Source organism: Dipodomys merriami, unplaced genomic scaffold (genome assembly GCF_024711535.1).
Source record: "Dipodomys merriami isolate MVZ:Mamm:240054 unplaced genomic scaffold, mDipMer1.0.p SCAF_27, whole genome shotgun sequence".
In the NCBI taxonomy this organism is placed as follows: Eukaryota; Metazoa; Chordata; class Mammalia; order Rodentia; family Heteromyidae; genus Dipodomys; species Dipodomys merriami.
The window spans coordinates 4,018,285-4,040,241 of NW_027204159.1; the positions used below are offsets into that span (position 1 = coordinate 4,018,285).

A 21,957-nucleotide genomic window follows, 5' to 3' on the forward strand; every position below is an offset into this window, starting at 1 on the left:
ATTAGCAAGACATTAGCATGTGAAATATTAATGTTATTTTCCAGATTTTTTTCCTTGCATTTATGTTATTAACTTGATTTTCCATGTTTTTATTTTTCCTATGTACCAATTCAAAAAGTTCCATTCATTAAATTCATATATATGAAACTAAATATTTGGTCAACACTTAAGGTTAAGGCAACTTATACACACAAAATCAACAACCAATTATAAGAGTATTTAAAAATTTTTATTTTGATATAATTTTTAAAAATATACATTTATTGCAATACATGCTCTTATTAGCTTATTAAATACCCTAGTTTCACATATTGATTCATAAAACAATTATATTCTTCTCCAAAATAACATAGCTTTTCTTTACAACAGATAAACTTTAATGTCCAGCTCTTTATGTAAAATCTCTGAAAACAACACAATAATGAAGTCATAATCTCAACTTCTTGTGTAGAAACACTGACCTAATGTTACATCTGTGCTCAGGTCCAACTATCCGATTATCCTAGAAGTTCGATGAGACCACTTGAAAACTAAGAGTGTAGTTCCTAATTAAGCCTTGACTTTGAACCTTGAAATGGAAAGGGAAAGCGGAAGGAGAAAAGGGAGAGACAGACGGAGGGAGGCGGGAGGAGGAAGGAGAAAGGAAGAAAAAGAAAAAAAGGAAGATGGAAGACAGAGAAAGAAGGAGTAGGAGATGGGGAGAAGAAAGAGGAAAAGAGAGAAGAGGAGGAGGGATGGAGGGAGGGTGGGCTTGCAGAGGCACTAGGATCGAGGAAAAACTACAATTGTATTAACTGGGGTATAATTTTGTGGCTGGTAATCTGCCATTTCAAATAATTAACCTCAAGGAACATGAAATAAAGAGATTTCTGACATTCATAATCTCTCTGGTACTGTAGAAGTCTGAACTATAAATGCAGATAATTAAGTTCTAATCATTACTTTTTTTAGGTATTGCTTTAAACCTCAAGAATTCACCAAGAAATATCAACATAAACTAATATTTCATGCAACATATCACCAAAGACACACTCTATTTTCTTTTAATTAATTTTCTTTTGAAAAATTTCAATGTACACTGAAAACAGTATTGTATCAACAACTCTATGTCCTATAAATTTGGACATATTAGTTATAGACTATAGAAGATACTCAACAAGAGAAAAAATAAGGCAGACTATATTCTTTTATACCTCAACTGTTCTATCAGAAGTTATTTATCTTTAAAAAGGAAAATATTTCAGGGCAGTCATTTCTATTTTGACAATTTTTCATTTATTTCTAAAATTCATATGTATTAGTTAACCAGCAAGTCTCTAGAAACTAGAAACAATTTCACTAGGATACATGCCTGTAATCTCAGCATTTTAGGAGGCTGAGGCAGGAACTTCAAGAGTTCAAGACTTGCCTGGCCTCTAATCGAGACCCTATCTCATGGAAAAAAAAATTCAACAAAAGTAATTCCATGACATTGTCTATTTAGCTTATAGAAAAACAAATAAATATACAGTCTAGAGCTCTTCATTACAGTAGCCATGGGCCTTATGCTAATGAACACTTTAGATAGGTTAGTCCAAATTAGTAAAAAATATACAGCAATTTTCAAAGAATTAGTATGAAAGATAAAATATATGCTATCTCAGTAATTTTTACATTGCTTATATGCTAAAATAATATTTTGAATATGTTGAGTTAAATAAAATATACTGCCAAAATTAATCCTCTGCTATGTATCTTTAATTTTTTTTAATGTGGCTGCTAGGATATTTCAAGTTATAGATGTTTGTTTCCTCTTTCCTCCTGCACTCCATGGTACAGCAGACTCAATTAGGTGCTAATATAAATCCCACCCAGCATCATTAAATTTATACTATTATGACACCTGATTTGATACAATATAGTTAATACATTAAAACAAAGATCCTGAGCTTAAAAATCACGCATTCCTCAGACAACAAGACCTACTATAATCCTTCCAACATCTTCCTTTCCCTGACAACTGTGATAAACTTTGGTTAGATTTGAGTCTGCAAACCAACAAAAGGGATCTTTCAAGGTGATAGAAATGTTCTAAAACGGTTTTGTGATGATGGTTGCATAACTTTATAAATGTACTGAAAAAACTCGCAATTACACACTTCAGGTGAGTCAACTGTATTATGTAAATTATATCTCAGTAAAGCTGTTTCCTACAAGTGCCCAGCTGGAGCCCAGTCAATCTAAAGTATCATACAGAAGCTTCACATACATCTCAGGTAACTCAAATACAATATTTGCAAACTCATCCTATGACTCAACATTGCAAGGAAATTGTTTTGTGAAGATTATTTTACCTGCAGGGGGTCTGGGTTCAACAGGGAATTTTGTGCTCACCTATTGGAAGTATAAATTAGTAAGGACAAAGTGAACACAAGGTTAGGGAGATAGGGGATTTCTTTCCCTTTAGAGACCCCAGCACAGGCAGTAATAGCCCTTATAATGATGTATCTAGTCTCATCCCAAATCCTTATTTTTCCATCCAACACAGAAGAATGGAATATAGTGACCTAAGAGAAACTAGACTAAGAGAAACAAATGGAGGAAAACAGATGAAGTCTAACATTTAATGATTCTCATCGGATACTCAAAAGTAAACTGTTTTTCTTTCTACTAGAAGAGGAAAAAGTAGCAAAGAAATCCAGCAATTCAAAAGGTGCAGTTAATTTAGAAAAGGATCAATAAACTTAAGCTAAGAACATGGAATTCTGTGTTCATTGTTTCTCTCAGATCTTGAAACATTACTCACAATCTAAAAACTGAGTCTGCCCACCATGAACCTAGTGATGGTGCTAGCAAAACAAATAAACACAAAACCAAAAAAAAAAAAAAGCTTCATTTTCCCCACTTTCCTCACTCAAAATGAGTCTAAGAACTGATTTACTCTTTCCTTACACTCAGGAAAACAGAAAACGAGTGAAACATAGATCAAACCTTGAGGCACTTAAACTGTTATCTTAAATGATTACATACTTTTGTGGGGTTTTCTGTGGTCTGCCTGCTTGTATTTTCCAGGACTCTCTCAATAAATACATAAGAAAGAAGACAAAAACAATAAATACCATTGTAATGACAGGTAAGAAAATCATACGAACAATAGCATGCATTTCTGTGCATGCACAGAAGCTTATACATACATACAAAGATTTTCAAGGACACCCATGTCTCCTCATGTTCTCATTTTAGAAGCCAGAGCCAGGAACTGGTGACTCAGGCCTATAATTCTTACTCGAGACTGAAGACTTCAGTTTAAAGTCAGCCCTAGGAGGAAAGCTGTTAAAATTCTTATCTTCAACTAATCACTAAAAAGCCAAAGTGGAACTGTAGCTTCAATAGTACAGCAATCATCCTTAAGCAAAAATGCTAAGGGACAACACCTAGGCTTCCAGACACACACACACACCTAGGCTTCCAGACACACACACACACACACACGCACACACACACAGCCAGAAAGTTCATTCAAAAGCTAAAGCTTGAGATGGAATGTTAAAATATTATGGAATACTTATTTAAGGGATAATATCCTGGCATTTGGACAAATGCATAGATACATTTGTTATTGTTCTGGACAGAAGTTACATAACAACCAGGAATGCTTATGATAGTTTGAACTGTTTTGTGAATAGGGTGGTACTTTTACAATTAAAACATGTACAGTACATTGATTGAGTTTGACTTTCTAGAGTGGTCTCTCTGCTGGTGAGGAGAGGATAACACCTGCTGTTTCCTGCACCTCAGACTGCTGCTCGGTGTGGGGTCACCAGGGCATAATCCACAGAGATGTATATAATCATATTCCTGCATAAATGCTATTTAATAAAGAGTCCCAATATAAATACATAAAGACACAAATATGCTTTTAAAGACATTACAAGAGAATGCTATCTAGATATCAAAAGTAAATTATGTTTGGATTATATAACATCCATCCTTTTCTCATTTTTGTCTTTTTAATACTTAAAGGAGTACGATTCAACTGGTTTCTCCATACAAAATATACATAAGAACTTTTATCTTTTGTCCAAGGTATCCTCAAACTCATAAAACATATTGAAAGTAAAACACTAGCATCTACCTCCAAAAACATTAAAATTTTACAAAATATTCATAATGTTCCAAAATAATATGAACAGCATAAAGCTTGTGCTTTCTTTGAGTTCTTAGAAGCCAAAATATCCATACTGCCACACTATTCCATTTCTGTAAATAATCTGGGCCAAACAACTGTAGCTAATTCTTGGTGGAGTTCTCTTTTCTATTTTTAGACATACTTGCATACTCAACAGTTTGCAAATAAAAGTTTAGCAAAACTGAAATGCCCTCTTTTAGCTCTTTACTTTAAGAATAAAATGCTGTATTACCAAGCCAAAACATCTGAAATGTGTCCACAGGCTATACAGAAGAGAGAAGAGGCTGATGTTTACAAGCCATGCATCTGATGGGAAGCAGTGGTTCAGCGGATCTCAGGAAACCAGTTTGAACATACTACTCCTTCTGTAAAGCTTTTCGTAAATCAGTATAGAAGTTGGCTAAAGTGCTTGCCATGGCTGTGTCAACTGCAGACTGAGGAATCATTCCACGCAGATCTGTCTGAATATAACCTGTCAGGACACTCTGGCTTGGACTGTCCTTAAGTGGAACACAAAACCAACCACAGGGATGGTTGTATCCTCGAACAAATTCCGGTCTCTTTTCACTCCAGTCAACACTTACTCCTAAAAGATAATTTTTAAATAACACTATTAATAGCAGCAACTGACATTTGTCTAAAACTCTCATCTAAAAAAATATAACCTGATTTCTTAGTTAAATACACTGCTTCTTATCCACAAGGATGAAAATCCTTAAGAGTAACCATAGCAGAATTTAAAAACAAACAACAATAATAACAAGAAAAATTACTGGTAGAATAAAGAAAGATAATTACCAAGGAAAATTCTGACAGGGGCTTGATAGACAGGAATTGGGGAACGTTCTAATCCTTTCGGAAGAGATGACATCATGTCTGTCATTTTTGGAAACTATTAGCAAATTACAAGGTTTGGTTGTTGCAGCTATGCCTCGAGGTGCCAATAACCACACTGATGGTGCCATGACTATTTTCCACAAACACAACCATAGCCAATTTTGATACTAGCTACTTCAAAATAAAAAGCAGATGTTTACCTACAACTGTAATCAGAAGGGCATACTATCTATAAAGTATTAATTTACATATATATGAAATATATATATAGGAAATAGAAGCTTACCATTGTCAGTATTTTTTAATTTTGCAAAAGAATACACAGCTTATGGAATATTTCTCACACATATACCAAGATGCTGTTTTCTGAGAGTAATTTAGAAGAAACTCACTTTATTAGATCCCTGTCTTAAAGTTAGTCATATGTTCCATTTCTGCTATTTATGAACTACGGGATAGCAAGTAATTGGAAATGAAAATTTATGAACAAAAACCTTTCAGATGGTTTTATCCCCTAAAGCCTAACATTTGTAAAAAGAAAAAAAAATAACTATGAGGGTTGAAAACATATTTCAGAAAAAAGGAAACATTACCCTCTTAGGAAACTGAAATGGACTAAAAGTGCATGGTTTTAATATTATTACCACAGGATAAAAGTCCTTCTTCATAGCCCACAGTATAGGAGAAATCAACAAACTCTCTAGGAGAAATAATATTCAAAAGCTGACCAGCTGTAGTGTAGCGCATCACACAAGAATTCTAAAAATGAAGAAAAAGAGAAAAGACAGGTATTATTACCATAGAAAGTACACACATAAAATGGATATGGATGAAAATATACACAGGCACAAATTCCCGGGTATCTTAGATGTCCAAGAGACTAATAACTAATAATTAAATAATTTAAATTAATAATATAACTAATATTCCATAAATAATGAGGGAATTGTTTTAAGAGTGTTAGAGATAAAATCCATACTTTGACAACAGTACTGCATGTTTTAATAAAAATTCAAATATGATATATCAATTAATAAAAATAGACATCAAGCCATTTCTGCTACATATTTTCTTAATGCTTACAGTGGTATATCTATACCTTTGGTCTTCAATTTTTGACTTAATATTAATGGAAGACCTACACAAGTTTAGCTAGAAACTTAAGTATGAAAGTGGGTTGTTTTTATTTTTAGAATTTTAGATTTTAGAACCTTATAGTTTTACAATTAAAGATGTTAAAGATTATCTGAAGTAGGAAGAGTAGGACTACTGTGACAAATGAACTCAGTCCTAATATTCATTGATTAAGATGAGGAAACTCAGGCTTTTTAAAAGATAGCATAGTATTCTCCTGAGACAGCTTCACCATGACTACTATTTTCAAAGCAATGACAACAATGAATGTAAATGTAAATATGTATAGACATTGATGGTCACACATATGCACTGCCTCTCTCTCTCTCTCTCTCTCTCTCTCTCTCTCTCACACACACACACACACACATACATACACACACACACACACACACACACACACACACACACACACACGCAAACTCAGGAGTGATGTTTCTAAATAGATACCTCCTCAAAGCGTTCCAGAACATCCAGAGAAGTCATTAAGCAGTCCCAATCCAAACGCCAGGGTCCTGGGCGTATATGATCTATTACATTGTTGACAATGTCATCTATAACACCTTGGGCTTTGTAGCTGGAGACAAAAAATGAAAGATAAATGCTATTAGCATGAAAAGAATTTCAGCATGTCCTCACTGTCCAGAGCTAACACTGAATGTAGGAGTGAAAATTAATGAAATTTTTTGAAGGACTAAATCCCAACAATTTTTCTGATAAGTTAAGTTGTACTAAATTCTACCAAAATCCTCATGGTAAAAAAAGAAAAGAAAAGAAAAAAATTAAACATATGAAAGTAGAAGGGGAACTATTTGCAAAAAGGAAGAGAACTAGCTGGCAGAAGTGGAGCAAAAAGAGGTGATAAGGGAATGAATATGATTGCGCTACACTATATACATGTATAAACATATTAAAAATGAAGCTCATTATTTTGTACAATACAAAACAAACGAAAAATAATACTTTTGTAAAAAAAAAAGTCCTTAAATCTAATTAGCAAACAGGGATAAGATCTGTTATAATAATACTAGTCCATTTATTTTGTGTATTGGTCTTTAGTTATCCTCAAACATACCAGTCCATGCAAATTTTAGCTTTAATTTTTAAAAGCTTTTTATTAAAAGCAGAAAGATAGTCCTGTGGAAGAACAGAACACTTGGGAAATAGTTGATGAATATATAGGAATTTGACATTTTTAATGATAACACTAGCTATCTTTACATCTACTGTTCAATAAGTGGTACTCAGATTCAATAATTATCTTTATGGTGATAATAAAATTTGGATCTCAACACAACCCATTATTCAAAACAATTCTAGCAAATATCTCTGTATAAAACATAAAACATTAAAACTTTGATGAAAAGAAAATATTCATATCTTGTGACATTTGAATGTCAGGAGATTTCTTTTAAGAATAGGATACATAAAAACACAAACATATACAAAAGTTGTGTGAAAATTTGAAATCTAATGTTACACTTAGCTAGACACAGTCTGGGAAAAGATATAAAGATGGTTATTATAGCCAGGTGCTGGTGGCTCACACCTGTAATCCTAGCTACTCAGGAGGCTAAGATCTGAGGATCATGGTTCGAAGCCAGCCCTGGCAGGAAAGTCCGTGAAACTCTTATCTCCAATAGACCACCAAAAAACCAGAAGTGGCGCTGAGGCTCAAGTGGTAGAGCGCTAGCCTTGAGCTGAAGCGCTGAGGGACAGTGCCCAGGCCCAGAGTTCAAGCCCCAGGACAGACCAAAAAAAAAAAAAAAAAAAGATGATCATTATAATGGACATGTAATCATCCTAATAAATTAATCAAAACATGAACAAATGGCATATTAAGACTGACTTGAAGTATCAACAAATACACTTATCTTCACTAGTAATAAAGATATCTAAAGCATAAGTAAGGTACATGCTTACAAGGGATGATATCTAAAATATACACATAAGATACATGCTTACAAGGTATGATCTCATTCATATTCCTTGGATTAGCAGAGATTAAGAGTAGAGGAAGGGCCTGGGAAGGTGGCTCAGTGGTAGAGTGCTTGTCGTGCATACATGAGACCCTGGGTTTGATTCCTCAGCATCATATAAACAGAAAAAGCCCGAAGTGGCACTGTAGCTCAAATGGTAGAGCGCTAGCCTTGAGCTGAAGAGTTGAGGGACAAAGCCCAGGCCCAGAGTTCAGGCCCCACGACCGACAAAAAAATAAAAATAAAGTAAGAGTGGAGGAGGATGAGAACTCTTAAACTACTGTTTGTGAGAGCAATTTGGTAATGTCTGGCAAAGCTAGATGATATTCATTCTTTAACCACAAAGAAAATCATACATGTATATAAAGAAACACAAATACTGTACTATCAAGAGAATTGGCATAATCCACCAATCTATGAATAGGCAAACTTGCAAACATAGATTAAAAACTAAATCTTGATGATACTTAATGAAAAAATTATAGGCAAATTAGTAAATTAAGTAAATACAGGAAATATAAAGACTCTTTAAACTTTATAAATATGCATTCAAAGTATGAAACAAAATTAACACATACAACTTTAGAATTTTAAGTTACTTCAAAGGAAGAAAAACGGGGGATAAAGTATGAGATAGCTAGGTTTCAATGTTGTCAGGAAATTTTTAAAGCATCTGAAGCTTAAACATCATAAGGCAAACTTATCACTCCACCCTAAATCTGCTTTCCTCCTATGTTCTTTGACATTGGTGGGGTAGCACAGATTAATCTAATATATTACAAATTAGAAATCTGGAATTCAACTTTGACTATTTCTTTTTTCTTAAGCCTATTCTTTTACACAAAACTCATCGACCACCATGTAGTCGATAACCAAGATGACTTTTGAGATGTAAAGCAGTTAGAACACTCTCTGGCTTCAATATATGTTAGCTATCATTGCTTCACTACCACCACCATTGTGATTATTACCACTAAAACACCAAGGCCATCATTAAATCTGTTGTATATTTATTTGTCTTTTACAACTCCCATGCGGCTGCCTTAGTTTAAACTCCCTATACCTTAGCTGAACTCTTAATCATATATTTTTTTAAGAATCTGAAGAAAAAGACCTAGAATAGCCAAAACAATTTTAGGGGATAAAGACAATATGGGAGGGCTATCCATGCCGAACTTCAAACTCTACTACAGAGCTATAATAACAAAGACAGCATGGTACTGGCACAAAAACAGACCCGAAGACCAATGGAACAGAATAGAAGATCCAGAAATAAATCCACAGGCCTACAGCCAGCTGATATTCGACAAAGGAGCCAAAGACATACAATGGAAGAAACACAGCCTCTTCAACCGCTGGTGCTGGGAAAACTGGGCAGCCACATGCAGAAAACTAAAAGTGGACCCCAGCCTATCACCATGCACCAACATCAACTCAAAATGGATTAAAGACCTTAACATTAAACCTGAATCTCTGAAACTACTGCAGGACAGAGTAGGAGAGACACTTGAACTAATAGGCACAGGAAGGAACTTCCTGAACAGAGTCCCAGGGTCACAACAAATTGGAGAGAGACTCGACAAATGGGACTACCTTAAAATAAAAAGCTTCTGCACAGATAAAGCTATCGCAACCAAGCTAGAAAGACAACCAACTAATTGGGAAAAAATATTTACCAGCAATATATCAGACAAGGGGTTAACATCCTGTATATACAGGGAACTCAAGAAACTAATCCCTCCCAAACCTAACAAACCAATTACTAAATGGGCAAGGGAACTAAAGAGGGACTTCTCAAATGAAGAAATAAAAATGGCAAAGAAACACATGAGGAAATGTTCATCATCCCTGGTGGTGAAGGAAATGCAAATAAAGACAACCCTGAGATACCACCTTACCCCAGTCAGAATGTCCCACATCCACAAATCAGCCAACGACAAATGCTGGAGGGGATGTGGAGAACGAGGAACGCTATTACACTGCTGGTGGGAATGTACACTCATACAACCACTTTGGAAAGCAGTCTGGAGGGTCCTTAGAAAGCTAAAGATTGACCTCCCTTACGACCCAGTCATACCACTTCTAGGCATCTACCCTGAACAACAGGAACCAATATACAAGGACACGTGCACCTCCATGTTTATTGCAGCACTGTTCACAATAGCTAGGATATGGAAACAACCTAGATGCCCCACCACAGATGAATGGATCCAAAAATTGTGGTATCTATACACAATGGAATATTATGCAGCCATTAGAAATGACAAAATAATGGCATTTGCAGGGAAATGGATGGAGCTAGAAGGAATCATGTTGAGCGAGGTAAGCCAAGAACGAAGAGACAAACAGTACATGGTCTCCCTGATAAGCGGATGATAAATCCAAAATGTTAGGTGATATGACAAAACTAACAGGACTTAAGAAACAAAGAACTCCCACTCATCTGGTTGAACCACTACTAAATATCCCCATGCTGCTGATCACGTGTATGGTATATAACATATGAACACCGTTATATATTACAGACTGTGATAGACAATTTGCTCCAGGAAAGTTAGAATGAACGTGTGACTTTAAATGACCATCATTATTCCACAATACTGTGAATTTCTGGAAATTAAGTAATCACTTAATCACAATCAAAAAAAAAAAAAAAGAACCTTGGGGAAGGGAGGGAGGGAGGGGACGGTAGGGAGAAAACAATGGAGGGGGTAACAATGTTCAAGAGGAAGTGTACTCATTACCCCACTCATGTAACTGTAACCCTCTGTATAGAATCTTTACAATTAAAAAAAAAAAAATAAAGGCAATCTGGGCAGGAAAAAGAAAAAAAAAAAAATCACATCTAAGAATCAAATCCCCAACATGTCCGGGATCAATAGAATCCTCCTAGTGCTTCGGCCTTTGGGCCCTTGCCATTTCAGGTCTAAGTGAATGTAAATCGGGTGAAGGAGGCGCGAAGCCCTAATAATAGATTCCTTTCCCAATTAAATTTAAGTACGGGACTGGAGGCATTTACATGACCCTGGGCTGCGACACGACCTCCTCCCGCGATGTCGGGGCGGCCCCCACCCCTGGACACCGGGGCCGGTCACGGTCCCACCCCCGAAAAAAAAAAAAAAGAATCTGAAGAAAAAAGTCACAGTTCACTACCTCTCCAATCTAGAAGTAATAGAAGAGGCTTCTCACGGATGCCTAGGTAAAGCCTCTTTGTCAACTCTCCATGCTCATTTGCATCTTTCTCAGTGTTATTAGAGAACATTCAAAATGTTTAAAAGACTAGAAAACAAGCATGGGAGTTGGATAGAAAGCAAGCAATACTGAATTCCTTAGTTTCAAATTCAATAACCTTTCAGACCTATATTCTTCCAGCCCCAAATTTATGATTCTAGCTTCTAGAGCAGAAACACAATTTGTATTTCCCTAAATAAAATCCTTAAGGTATTTCTCACCTGTGTTTCAGTAGCAAATATAATTCCTTCTACCTAGCATACCTTACAAAAGCACTTACCCTTTCTTTAAGCCTCAATGTAAGTATAGGAAGCACTAAGCACCAATGTTCCCTTGGCACATTTTACACTTTTCAATCCCCGCTGGGAGTTACTGATGTAAATGTTCCATTTCTAGACTTGCTTACAATGTTTAATCCAACTCGAATTTCCCTGTCCTTATCATAAATATTGTATAGCTCATCTCCTTGGAAATGTTATTTATTGCATAACATTTCAGAACATTCTGTATATACTAAGTGTGGCCAATAGTTTCAATCTTAAAAAGGGCTGAGTCCTTAATATGTGAATATTCTACTAGAATTACACAGGCAACTGTTTCCACTGGCTCTTAAAAACAATTATTCTGACAGGTAAAGTGGAATCTCAGTATAGCTTGATATGCTTTTCCACTGATGGAACCTCAATGGAAAAAAGTTATTTTTTTTAGTATTTTTTAATCATTTGTACGTTTTTCTTTGAAAAGTGCCAGTTCAGGACTATTGCCCATTTATTAATTGGATATGATTTTTTTGCTAATTTAGTTCTTTACAAATTCTAAATATTAATCTTTTCTATACAAATTCTAAATATTAATCTTTTCTAAGATGAATACTTTGCAAAAATGTTCTCCCATTCTGTAGGCTATCTCTTCACACTATTATTTCTTTTGCTGTGCAGAAGCTAGATGTGGTAGATAAAGGAACTCTTATCCACTGCTATGGAAATGTAACTAGTACAGCTATTCTGAAAATCAATACAGAAGTTCCTCAAAAAAATAAAAACAGAACTTCTACATGATCCAGCCCTATCACTTCTGGGTATATACCCCAAAGAAGCAAAGTCAGCATCTGCAGAAATGCCTATATAAACATGTGTACCTAGCACTGTACACAGTAGCCAAACTATAGAACTAGTTTAGGTCCATCAGTGGATAGATAAAGAATGCAGTATTACTTAGCCATAAAGAATAACTAAATTATGTTGTTTGCTGGAAAATGGATAGAATTGAAGATCAGATAAATTAAAGATCAAAATGTTAGTGAGTCCCACAAAGACAAATAGCACCTATCTACATTCATTTTTTGAAACTAGGGGGAAAAGCCCCAAACAAAACCAAGACAATGAAAAGTAAAAAAGGGGACTGCTAGGAAACAGGGGAAAAAGGAATAGAAGGGAGGAACAAGGGAGAAAAAGAAAGAATAAAAGAGCCTGGAAAGATCAAAGTATGTCATACACATATATGGAAATATTACAATGAAATTCCTTACTTTTTTTGGGGGGGGGTCCGGTCATGGGACCTGAACTCTGGGCCTGGGTGCTGTCCCTCAGCTCTTCAGCTCAAGACTAGCGCTCTACCACTTGAGCCATAGCGCCACTTCCGGCTTTTTTCTTTTTGCTTATGTGGTGCTGAGGAATCGAACTCAGGGCCTCATGCATGCAAGGCAAGAGCTCTATCACTGAGCCACTTTCCCAGCCCCTAATTCCTTACTTTTTAAATATCAACTAATATAAGCTAAAAAAAATTTGTGGCCATAAGCCTAACTAATGTTCAACAAAAACATAGAGATAAAAGCCATGAACAATACTACTATCTACAGATAAATATTTGGTCTTATGTAAAAATATCTTAATACAAATGTACATTTTAAATAAACCTATAATTGTGCCACATATAGTTTAGAAGCTAGTTTTGTTCATCTTATATTGTTATAATATTAAGGTATTAACTGATCTTTGAAAATAGCTTTTAAAGGTCATACAATATTCTATCACAAATGTTTCATAATTTAATCATTCTCCTACTATGGATTACTTGGGTTGCTTAGATTCTAATATTCTAACCAATGCTGCAATAGAACAGCAAATACTTAAATCACTATTATCTCTCTGATGACTTCAAAATAAATTCTTAAAATATAAACTGCTACAGCAGTAAGGATTATGGAGTATTAGAAGACACACACATATATATATATATATATAGGTGTATATAGAGATGTATGTATATAGATGTATATACATACATCTCTATATACATACATACATACATCTATATATACACCAAGAAATTGAGATTGTTTATATTAACCTTTTGATACTATTATTTATGACCTCCTCACTGTGAACTCAATGCACAAAAGACATGGCTATTGTTTTAAGGCTCAGAATTCATAAGAACAGTTTGTTTTTCAGAAAATTTTAAAACACAAAAGCAAGAATTAAATTTTACTAGCAACCATCACTTAACATCGTGTGGACAGACAGATACCAATGTCTTAAGAGTTATATAGAACTACAATAATTAACTTACAGATATCCATTAAATTCTTCTGAGGGTTTTCTCCAAACTGTTACATCTTTCTAGAAAAATTAAAACATTATATGGTGATTAATTACAAAGGCGGAACATTGGACACAAGATGGACAATTATATAAGCCTAGAGTACTTTCTTAAAATAAAACAATATAAAAGCAATCTCTTCATTGAAAAAATCTATACTCGAATTTCTCTTTTTCTGTTTTTCTTTTGCACAGTCATTTATACCATTCTGAAAATCATCAACCCATTCATTGGATATTCCCCAAATATCAGGTAATAAGTAATTGAACTAACTTACCGCTTTCTTTGCAATTCGCCACTGATCATCTTCGATGCTATGGTACTGGATGAGAGTGTTTTTCAATTTAGTTGAAAAAGCAGCTACATCAGACAGGCTTTCCATTTTCTTCTTTCTGTTACAGAGATCAGGATTAGCACCAGCAAATACTGCTACAGATCTAAATTTGATGTCACATTAAATTTCCCTGGGGGAGCTTTAAAAATACCTACACTGGATCCCACTTCAAAGAAACTAATCAGAACATGTGAGAGAAGGACCAGGGCAGAGACTCTTTCTGAAAGCTCCTGAGGTAATCAACTCATAGCCATGGAAAATAATTTCTCTTTCTGACAATTATTAAAAATCCTTCATATAAAATAATAAAGAGACTTTGCTCTTCGAAGTTCCAAAGTCCCAGACCCAGAAGCTCATTTAGAACTTCAGTCCTAGGTGACATTTCAATTTGCCTCAGACTCCCTCATCTTCACAATTTATTGTGAGCCTAGGTTCTCAAATCAAAAGTCTTGTAATCATTCTTAATAGTAACAAAGAGATTCCAATTTATACCACCATACCCATTGCCCACAGTCATCTTCTAGTTCCACAATTCTTTTCCTGTCTGTCTATCACATAGGATAGGCGTGGCACACCGACTTTGGGTCTGTACTTTCTATTTCTCTGCCTGGACTTCTATATTCCCAATCTTAGCATAACTAATAACTTGCAATGCCAAGTTCAGTTTAAAACTCCTGTCCTTAATATAGCCGTCTGCAACTCACTATTATGTCCTTTTATCTTCCATAGTTGTTATCACTATCTTGTTTCTTTATTGGTATATAAATCTACTCTTTGACCATCTCACACCTCACAAACAGAACAGAGCAGGGATCTTTTCTCTTATTTACCACTATAGAGTTCTTGTCTAGCATTTTATTCTGGCACACAGTAGGACCTTAGTAACAATGTGGAAATGGTTTTGTTCCAAAGGGAGAATTATTTGATCTTCCTTAGGTATCGGGGCACAGATTTCTTAACATAATTTCTACTTTCTCAGTGTAAGTTTACACTCAAGTAAAAGGATAAAGGGGGAAACCTGCTCATTACATGGCTAATAAGTTACTAAGAAGATAAAACGATCTAAATGATATCTCAAACCTCAAACCACTAGGGGAATAAGACTACAATTGTCAACAGTAGATACAGCCATCAGATTCACCTTTGTTTTATGTTACCATACTGGTTTTTCACCTTTGTTTTATGTTACCATACTGGTTTTAAGACGTCAGAGTTCAGGGCCCACTGCCAATATCAGATTCAGTCTGGCCTGGGATGGGCACAGGAAATGTAAGTCTTTTTAAAAAAAATGTCACTGATCATTCTGTCATCAGCTGGTGTTGAGAACTACTGATTGAAAAATGAAAGTGAGACTGTACTCAATATTTAAATAGCATAGGCAAAGCATACAAGCTATTAAGCTGATAAATAGAATTATATAGAAATATGGGGAACTACACACAGAAAAGTCTATGAATAGAATTAGGATCCACACAAGTAATGCAAAATGTCTAATAGATGGAAAGAGGATGAGCTCATTCACAATTGCACTAGTCAGGAAAATACACTCTTTCCACTCAAGAGTCTGCCAGCTTGACAGTCTGTGCAAGGACCTTGTTCAACGGTATGCCATAAACAAGTACAGATTCTTGGACAGTGTTGTGTCAAAGAAATTTATCTATTACTAGGATCATTATGATTAAACAACATTCTCTAACCTCAAAGGTCTCCCGCCAGCTTTCTGTGGTTGGCAGATAAGAACATTTATTGAAACGCTGACAGAAATCAAGATGAAATGGAAAGATACTATTATCATAAGCAAGCATTATCTTTTTCAAATACAGCATATAAAAAATAATAAAAGCAACCTAGAAAGAGGAGAATCAGAAGTATTTTTAAGGAGTTTATCTTGGTAAGCATTCATAACTATTAATCAATAGGAACTTAATACATCCTTAATATGGTTTGGGGGCCCTTTTGTATGTGGTTTAATTCACTACTTGATTTCTATTCTTTTCTGGACTCTCCTGAGGACTGGGTTAGCACTCTACCTGCAATGTGTTCTCAAAACCCCATACTATAATTATGCATTTGCTTTATTCTCACATTGAACTATAAAATTTGTAGGGGAAGAACAGACAGGGCCACAAGTACAAAGTTCAAAGTAGTCCTTACCTCTAACATTCAGGAGAAATCTAGTCAGTCAAAAAGAGAAAAGTATGTACAGAGCTTCTAGTCTCACTTATGGAAGACCTCGAGATACTAAGATGTGCCCATTTCTAATACTCATTCTCATCATCAGGCTTTGGAATAACCCAAATCTCCCATTACCATCATATACACAGGAATTTCTCAAGGGGTTACATTACTAAGTCTTTACCAAATACAGTACATACATCTAGTAGCTAGTAAAACAACAGAAATGGATAGAATCTGGTTTTTGTTCTCAAAGCTGATTGTCCTTTAAATAAACCTAAAGAACAATAATAATAAGGAAACTAAAGTGTTAAAAGATTCTAAAATCACTTTAAGGATGGTGGGAGATAGGAAGAGAGTAAATCTACAACTGGAAAGCTCTCTTTTAACACATTAAGTATTTAACCAGGCAAGTAATTCTGGCACAGATTGATTCCCATCAAAATTAAGTGGAATCATAGTTACTTTCTTCTTCCTCTTTTTTTTTTCTCAGTCATGGGGCCTGAACTCTGGGCTTGGGTGCTGTCCCTCAGCAATTTAGTTCAAGGTGAGCAATCTACCACTTCAGCCATACCACCACTTCCGGTTTTCTGGTGGGTTACTGGAGGTAAGAGCCTCATGGACTTCCCTGCATGGGCTGGCTTTTAACTGCGATCCTCAGATCTCAGTGTCCTGAGTAGCTAGGATTACAGGTGAGAGCCACCAGCACCTGGCTCATAGTTACTTTCTAAATGGCTGTGTGTGAACAGTCACGGCTTAGAATCTCTTAAAATATAGTCAAGAACAAGTTAGAAATAAAGAAATGGTATTGGTGTTATTAAGGTTTTGACAAATGTATCCCTCCTGCAATCTGTGGGGGAATGTTTTTTAAAAGAAAAGTCTAAATTCCCTCTTACCAACTCAGTATTTTATTCCCTTTGCTGATCTTCTGTCAGAGCACTGGTACCACTGATAGAGTTCAGTGGGTCTAAGAGATTGTAACATCTTGTCAACCCTACAGCCAAGTGCTGACTATGGCCTGACTCCACATTTCCTTCTGAAACAACCTTTACATTTGTGTTTCCCATGCCTATGTTTCTGAGGAATACTGAGGCACATGGTGATGGAGGCTGCCATTAGAGTGGGCAGTTGTCTTGAAACAACATATGAGCAAGTCTTCACTAACAAAACTCCAATTACTCTCAAATATATGCCACAGTGAAATGGCAACAGGTTGTGTGTGTGTGTGTGTGTGTGTGTGAGAGAGAGAGAGAGAGAGAGAGAGAGAGAGAGTGTGTACTAGGGCTTGAACTCAGGGTCTGGGTGTTGCCCCTTAGTTTTTTCTCTCAAAGCCAGAGCTCTACCACTTGAACCTCATCTCCACTTCTGGCTTTTTGGCTGATTCATTGGACATTAAGTCTCACAGACTTTCCTACCCAAAGCTGACATCGAACTTCAATTTTCATATCTCAGCCTTCTGAGTAGCTACGCTTACAGGCATGAGCCACCAGCACCCAGCTTCTTAAATTAATTAATTTATTTTTAAGTGGTATTGACTCAGAGCATCACCCTTGGTTAGACTGCTTGTCCAACTGGTGCGCTATCACTTGAGCCATATCTCCACTTTTGCCTTTTCAGTTAATTGGAGATAAGAGTCTCATAGACTTTTCTGTCTGAATTGGATTGGAACATCCATCAATAGATCTCAGTCTCCTGAGTAGCTAGGATTACAGGCATGAGCCACCTGAACTTGTCTGTAGACTCGCTTTTAAATATAGACTACAATTAAACATTGTTACATCTAATATAAAGTAGTTTAAGAATACACTGATTACAGCTCAGATATCAGAACTTTCAAACTTTACTACTAGGTAAGAGTTTGTGTATACACAAATATGTTCAATTTAACAGGGTACAGACTTTCCCAACATGATGTACAAACCAAGGCCTTGCAAATTATCTTTTAGAAATAGGTAAAAAATTTAGCATATGCTTTATTTCCCTTCCCGAGCTGGTAATTCCACTTTTCCAACTCAGTCAAAAACAGTAGTTTCAAGTTGGGCACCGGTGGCTCATGCCTGTAATCCTAGCTACTCAGGAGGCTGAGATCTGAGGATCACGGTTCAAAGCCAGCCTGAGCAGGAAAGTCCGTGAGACTCTTATCTCCAATAAACCACTAGGAAAACTGGAAGTGGTGCTATGGCTAGAGGTAGAGGGTTAGCCTTGAGCTGAAGAGCTAAGGGACAGCATCCAGGCCAAGAGTTCAAGTCCCAGGACCAACAACAAAAGAAGAGCAGTTTCTCATCTTTGGAACTGGCCCTTTCAGGAGCTCACTCAAACACCAGCTTTTGCTGAGAGTATAAGGATCCTCTGATACAAATAACATACATATTCTATCAACTTTTAATGTTTATAGTCCATATTATGTTGTCTTCCTAATAGTCTAATCATTTGGAGATAGCAACTGAACACTCAGAGCTCTGCTAGTGAGCTACTGGAGACTATACAATTTCACCAGCTATTTTTATCAGGTGCAACTCATTTAGATAAAGGCACTGTGGAAAAGAAGGAAAAAAGTAGGTTGACAGGGTCTCAAATAAGATGAACAAGGAAGGGAAGTTTACAGGAAAAAAAATCAATGCAACAGCGATATACACAAGACGGAAATGATCTGTAGGGGGTTGGAGGGAGGAAAAGTATGAGAAAATGAAGGAAGGGGTAAGAAGTTTGACAAGTAATGTACTTACTACCTTACCAATGTAACTATAACCTCTCTGACAATTAAAAAAATCAGAGAAAAAAAGATATTTAAAAAAAGAATAAAAAAATAGTTGTAGCAAAATAAAAAAATTAGTAATTGACATGTGTTGACCACCTACTATATATGGATGGTCTTTCGATCACTACACACGGTGTTATTTACTTTAATGCCGGTCCTTTATTATTTCACACGGAAAGAGAAAATAGGAACAGAGAGGTTACGTGACTTCTTCAAGATCTCAGCGCCTAAGATTCCACCCAGAGCTTCTAACTTCAGAGTCTAAAGAAAGATCCATCTTGGGAGGGAGGGGAAATACAAAAAAGAATCTTGGAAGCTGATCAGAGATTTTCGTATGGAAAACAAAACAACAACAAAAGGAGACAAAAACAACAACACAAAGCTAAAACGTGACCCCACCACGTTAAAGCACGTCTGGATCCTGAACCCAAAACGCTCAGGTAATCCTTCTTTGAGTGTAAAGCCGGGGGAGCAGTTACAGAGATCCATCGCCGAGTTCCACGCGGGGGTACGCAGAGGCCCGCGGCGCGGCCTGCCCCCCGCTGAGGCCCGGGCGCGGCCTGCCCAGCGCGCCCCGCACACCTGTCAAAACGGGGCCCCGGGAGGCCCCCCCCCGCCCCGCTCCATCCATGAATCTAAGGACCAGGAAAGTCCATGTCCTTCACCCGACTTCAGCCCATCTCCACCACAGTCCGGACTGCAGGACTGCCACCGCCCCGGCGAGAAAACGCAGGCCTCACCCGCCAGGCGTGTTCGCGCACTCCGGTGGGGTCTACCCTGCTGGGACGCTGGGTCCGCCATTGCCCGCGTCCACCACGCGCCCCTCACCGCGCCGCCACAAGCAGCTTCCGGAAGACGCACCCCTGGCGGGCTGCCCCGGTCCGGACGCGCGCCCCGGAGATGCCGCACTCACGCCGTGACACCGTACCGCGTACCCCCACACCGATACCTGGAGTTCTGCAGGCAGCTCACGTGCGCCTCACCTTCTACAACCCCACGTACTCACAGTCTCCCTAGGCTTCCCAGTCCGCCGAGGGGGGGGCTGGCGGCAGCCAATGGGCGTAAAGCCTCTAAGGGTTTTAGCCAATTGGAAGGCAGTTAGCTTCCTCACTTCAAGGCCGGACGCACCTCACACACACACGCCACGCCCCCTCGCTTGGACCCAGGTGCCGGGTAGAACTGAAGGGAAAGGTTGTCCTGAAGCAACGTGTCTTTGCTCGGATTGGATGGCACGGCAGCGTAGGGAGAGCTGATTGGTCGCTGAGGAATGGAATGATTCCGTGTGGGCGTGGGCTGGCGCGAGCCGAGCCGGAGTTCTGGGATGTTTGAGGTTGCCTGTGGCCTTGGATCTGGCTGAGCGTTGCATTATAAAAGAATTGTGCAAGGACGTTTTCGCCTATGGGGAGAATTAACAAAGGTGGCATGAGAAACAACAGGGAAGAACAAGGCACGACCAGATTCCATTCCATTTTGATCCTCCAGATCAAAAGTCGACTTTTGAGGGGCCCTTGTGCTCCGGGCCTTGCCTGACTTCATGATGACAAAGACCGTTTAATGTGGCAGCAATTAGTCACGGTTACTGTGGGACCTGACTTGTAGGCAGATGTTTTTAGTGTCTTCAGATAGAAGGTCCAAAGGCACTTTGAAAGCAGAGAGGAGGTCATGCAGGTGTATTTAGCAACCTCGGTGTCTCAACAACTGGAGGATAAGAAGCATTTCTTCCCGTGAGCCAGGAAGGCACCCATCTTTATGGGCTTCGTAGCAAATCTAAATACTAAAGACCAGGTTGTTGGCAAATTATATTTACTAAGATAATGTAGCTTGAGAAGCAAGAACAGGGTCTAGGAAGGTGGTTCAGTGGTAGAGCGCTTGCCTTGCATGCATGAGGCCCTGGGTTTGATTCCTCAGCACCACATAAGCAGAAAAGCCATAAGTGGCGCTGTGGCTCAAGTGGTAGAGCCCTAGCCTTGAGCTGAAGAGCTGAGGAACAGTGCCCAGGCCCAGAGTTCAGGCCCCACCATGACCAAAAAGAGAGAGAGAGAGAGAGAAGCAAGAACTATTCATCATTAAAATAGTACTCTATTAATTTTTAAATTAACCTCACTAAAAGAAGCACCACACCACGTGCTAGATATTATTGGCCATTAAAAATATCTAACTTCATTATTTACATGTGAAAGGAATAATAATTTGTTTTATGAATCCCATGTGAACGGCCATCTGAAATTTTCTTTATGTGTTATAAAACTCTATTCACTTGGTAATTATTACCTTGTCATTGTTGTTCTTTTCTGAATGGATAGATGTGTAATTTGAGTTGATTGAGGAAAAGTGCTTTGCCTTAAATGTTATGTGATTATCTCATTGAATCCTCTTAACCCCTCTAAGGTAGGTGTGTTTTACTGACAAAAAGTATCAGACATAGATCTTTAGGCAATTTAGTTAATTAAAGAGCCATTCAAGTGCAATCTTGTCTTCTGGACACTCAAATCAAGATCACACACACACACACACACACACACACACACACTTCTTCCTTCTCTTTGAAGGCAGTCATTACATCTCACCTAGTGCCCCAAGGGATTTCTTGTTTTCTCTCTGGTCTCTGCCTAGCTTTAGTTTATTTTCCTTTTGTTCCTCATCTCTTGCTCAGTTTTTGGTTTGGTTTAGTTTAGTTTAGTTTGTTGCCATTATTATTTGTTGAATGAACTTAAGGCCATTGAAATGCATTCTGTGTCTT

The 21,957-nt window shown here is 37.4% G+C and overlaps 1 protein-coding gene across 4 annotated transcripts; it reads right to left on the bottom strand.

Annotated features, from left to right (window-relative positions):
• Positions 1-241: 241 nt before the first annotated feature.
• Positions 242-20,413, bottom strand: Stard4 (StAR related lipid transfer domain containing 4). 4 transcript variants are annotated; one of them, XM_070036040.1, is made up of 6 exons: positions 20,346-20,413; positions 14,228-14,342; positions 13,921-13,970; positions 6,590-6,716; positions 5,650-5,764; positions 242-4,754 (listed from the first exon to the last, which is right to left on the bottom strand). In XM_070036040.1, exons 2-6 carry the CDS (start codon positions 14,330-14,332, stop codon positions 4,525-4,527), a joined length of 627 nt encoding a protein of 208 aa, XP_069892141.1. In that variant the 5' UTR covers positions 14,333-14,342; positions 20,346-20,413; the 3' UTR covers positions 242-4,524. The 4 variants fall into 4 exon arrangements, with proteins under 4 accessions (XP_069892141.1, XP_069892137.1, XP_069892138.1 ...); XM_070036036.1 differs by lacking the exon at positions 20,346-20,413 and adding an exon at positions 20,167-20,257; XM_070036037.1 differs by lacking the exon at positions 20,346-20,413 and adding an exon at positions 20,079-20,156.
• Positions 20,414-21,957: the final 1,544 nt, after the last annotated feature.

Coding starts and splice junctions, on each gene's coding strand:
- Stard4 (XM_070036040.1), bottom strand. CDS start 14,332: ATGGAAAGCCTGTCTGATGTAGCTGCTTTTTCAACTAAATTGAAAAAC. Junction 5,765..6,589: donor TTCTGGAACGCTTTGAGGAG/GTATCTATTTAG, acceptor CTTCATTTTTAG/AATTCTTGTGTGATGCGCTA. Junction 4,755..5,649: donor AGAAGGACTTTTATCCTGTG/GTAATAATATTA, acceptor ATTATCTTTTAG/GAGTAAGTGTTGACTGGAGT.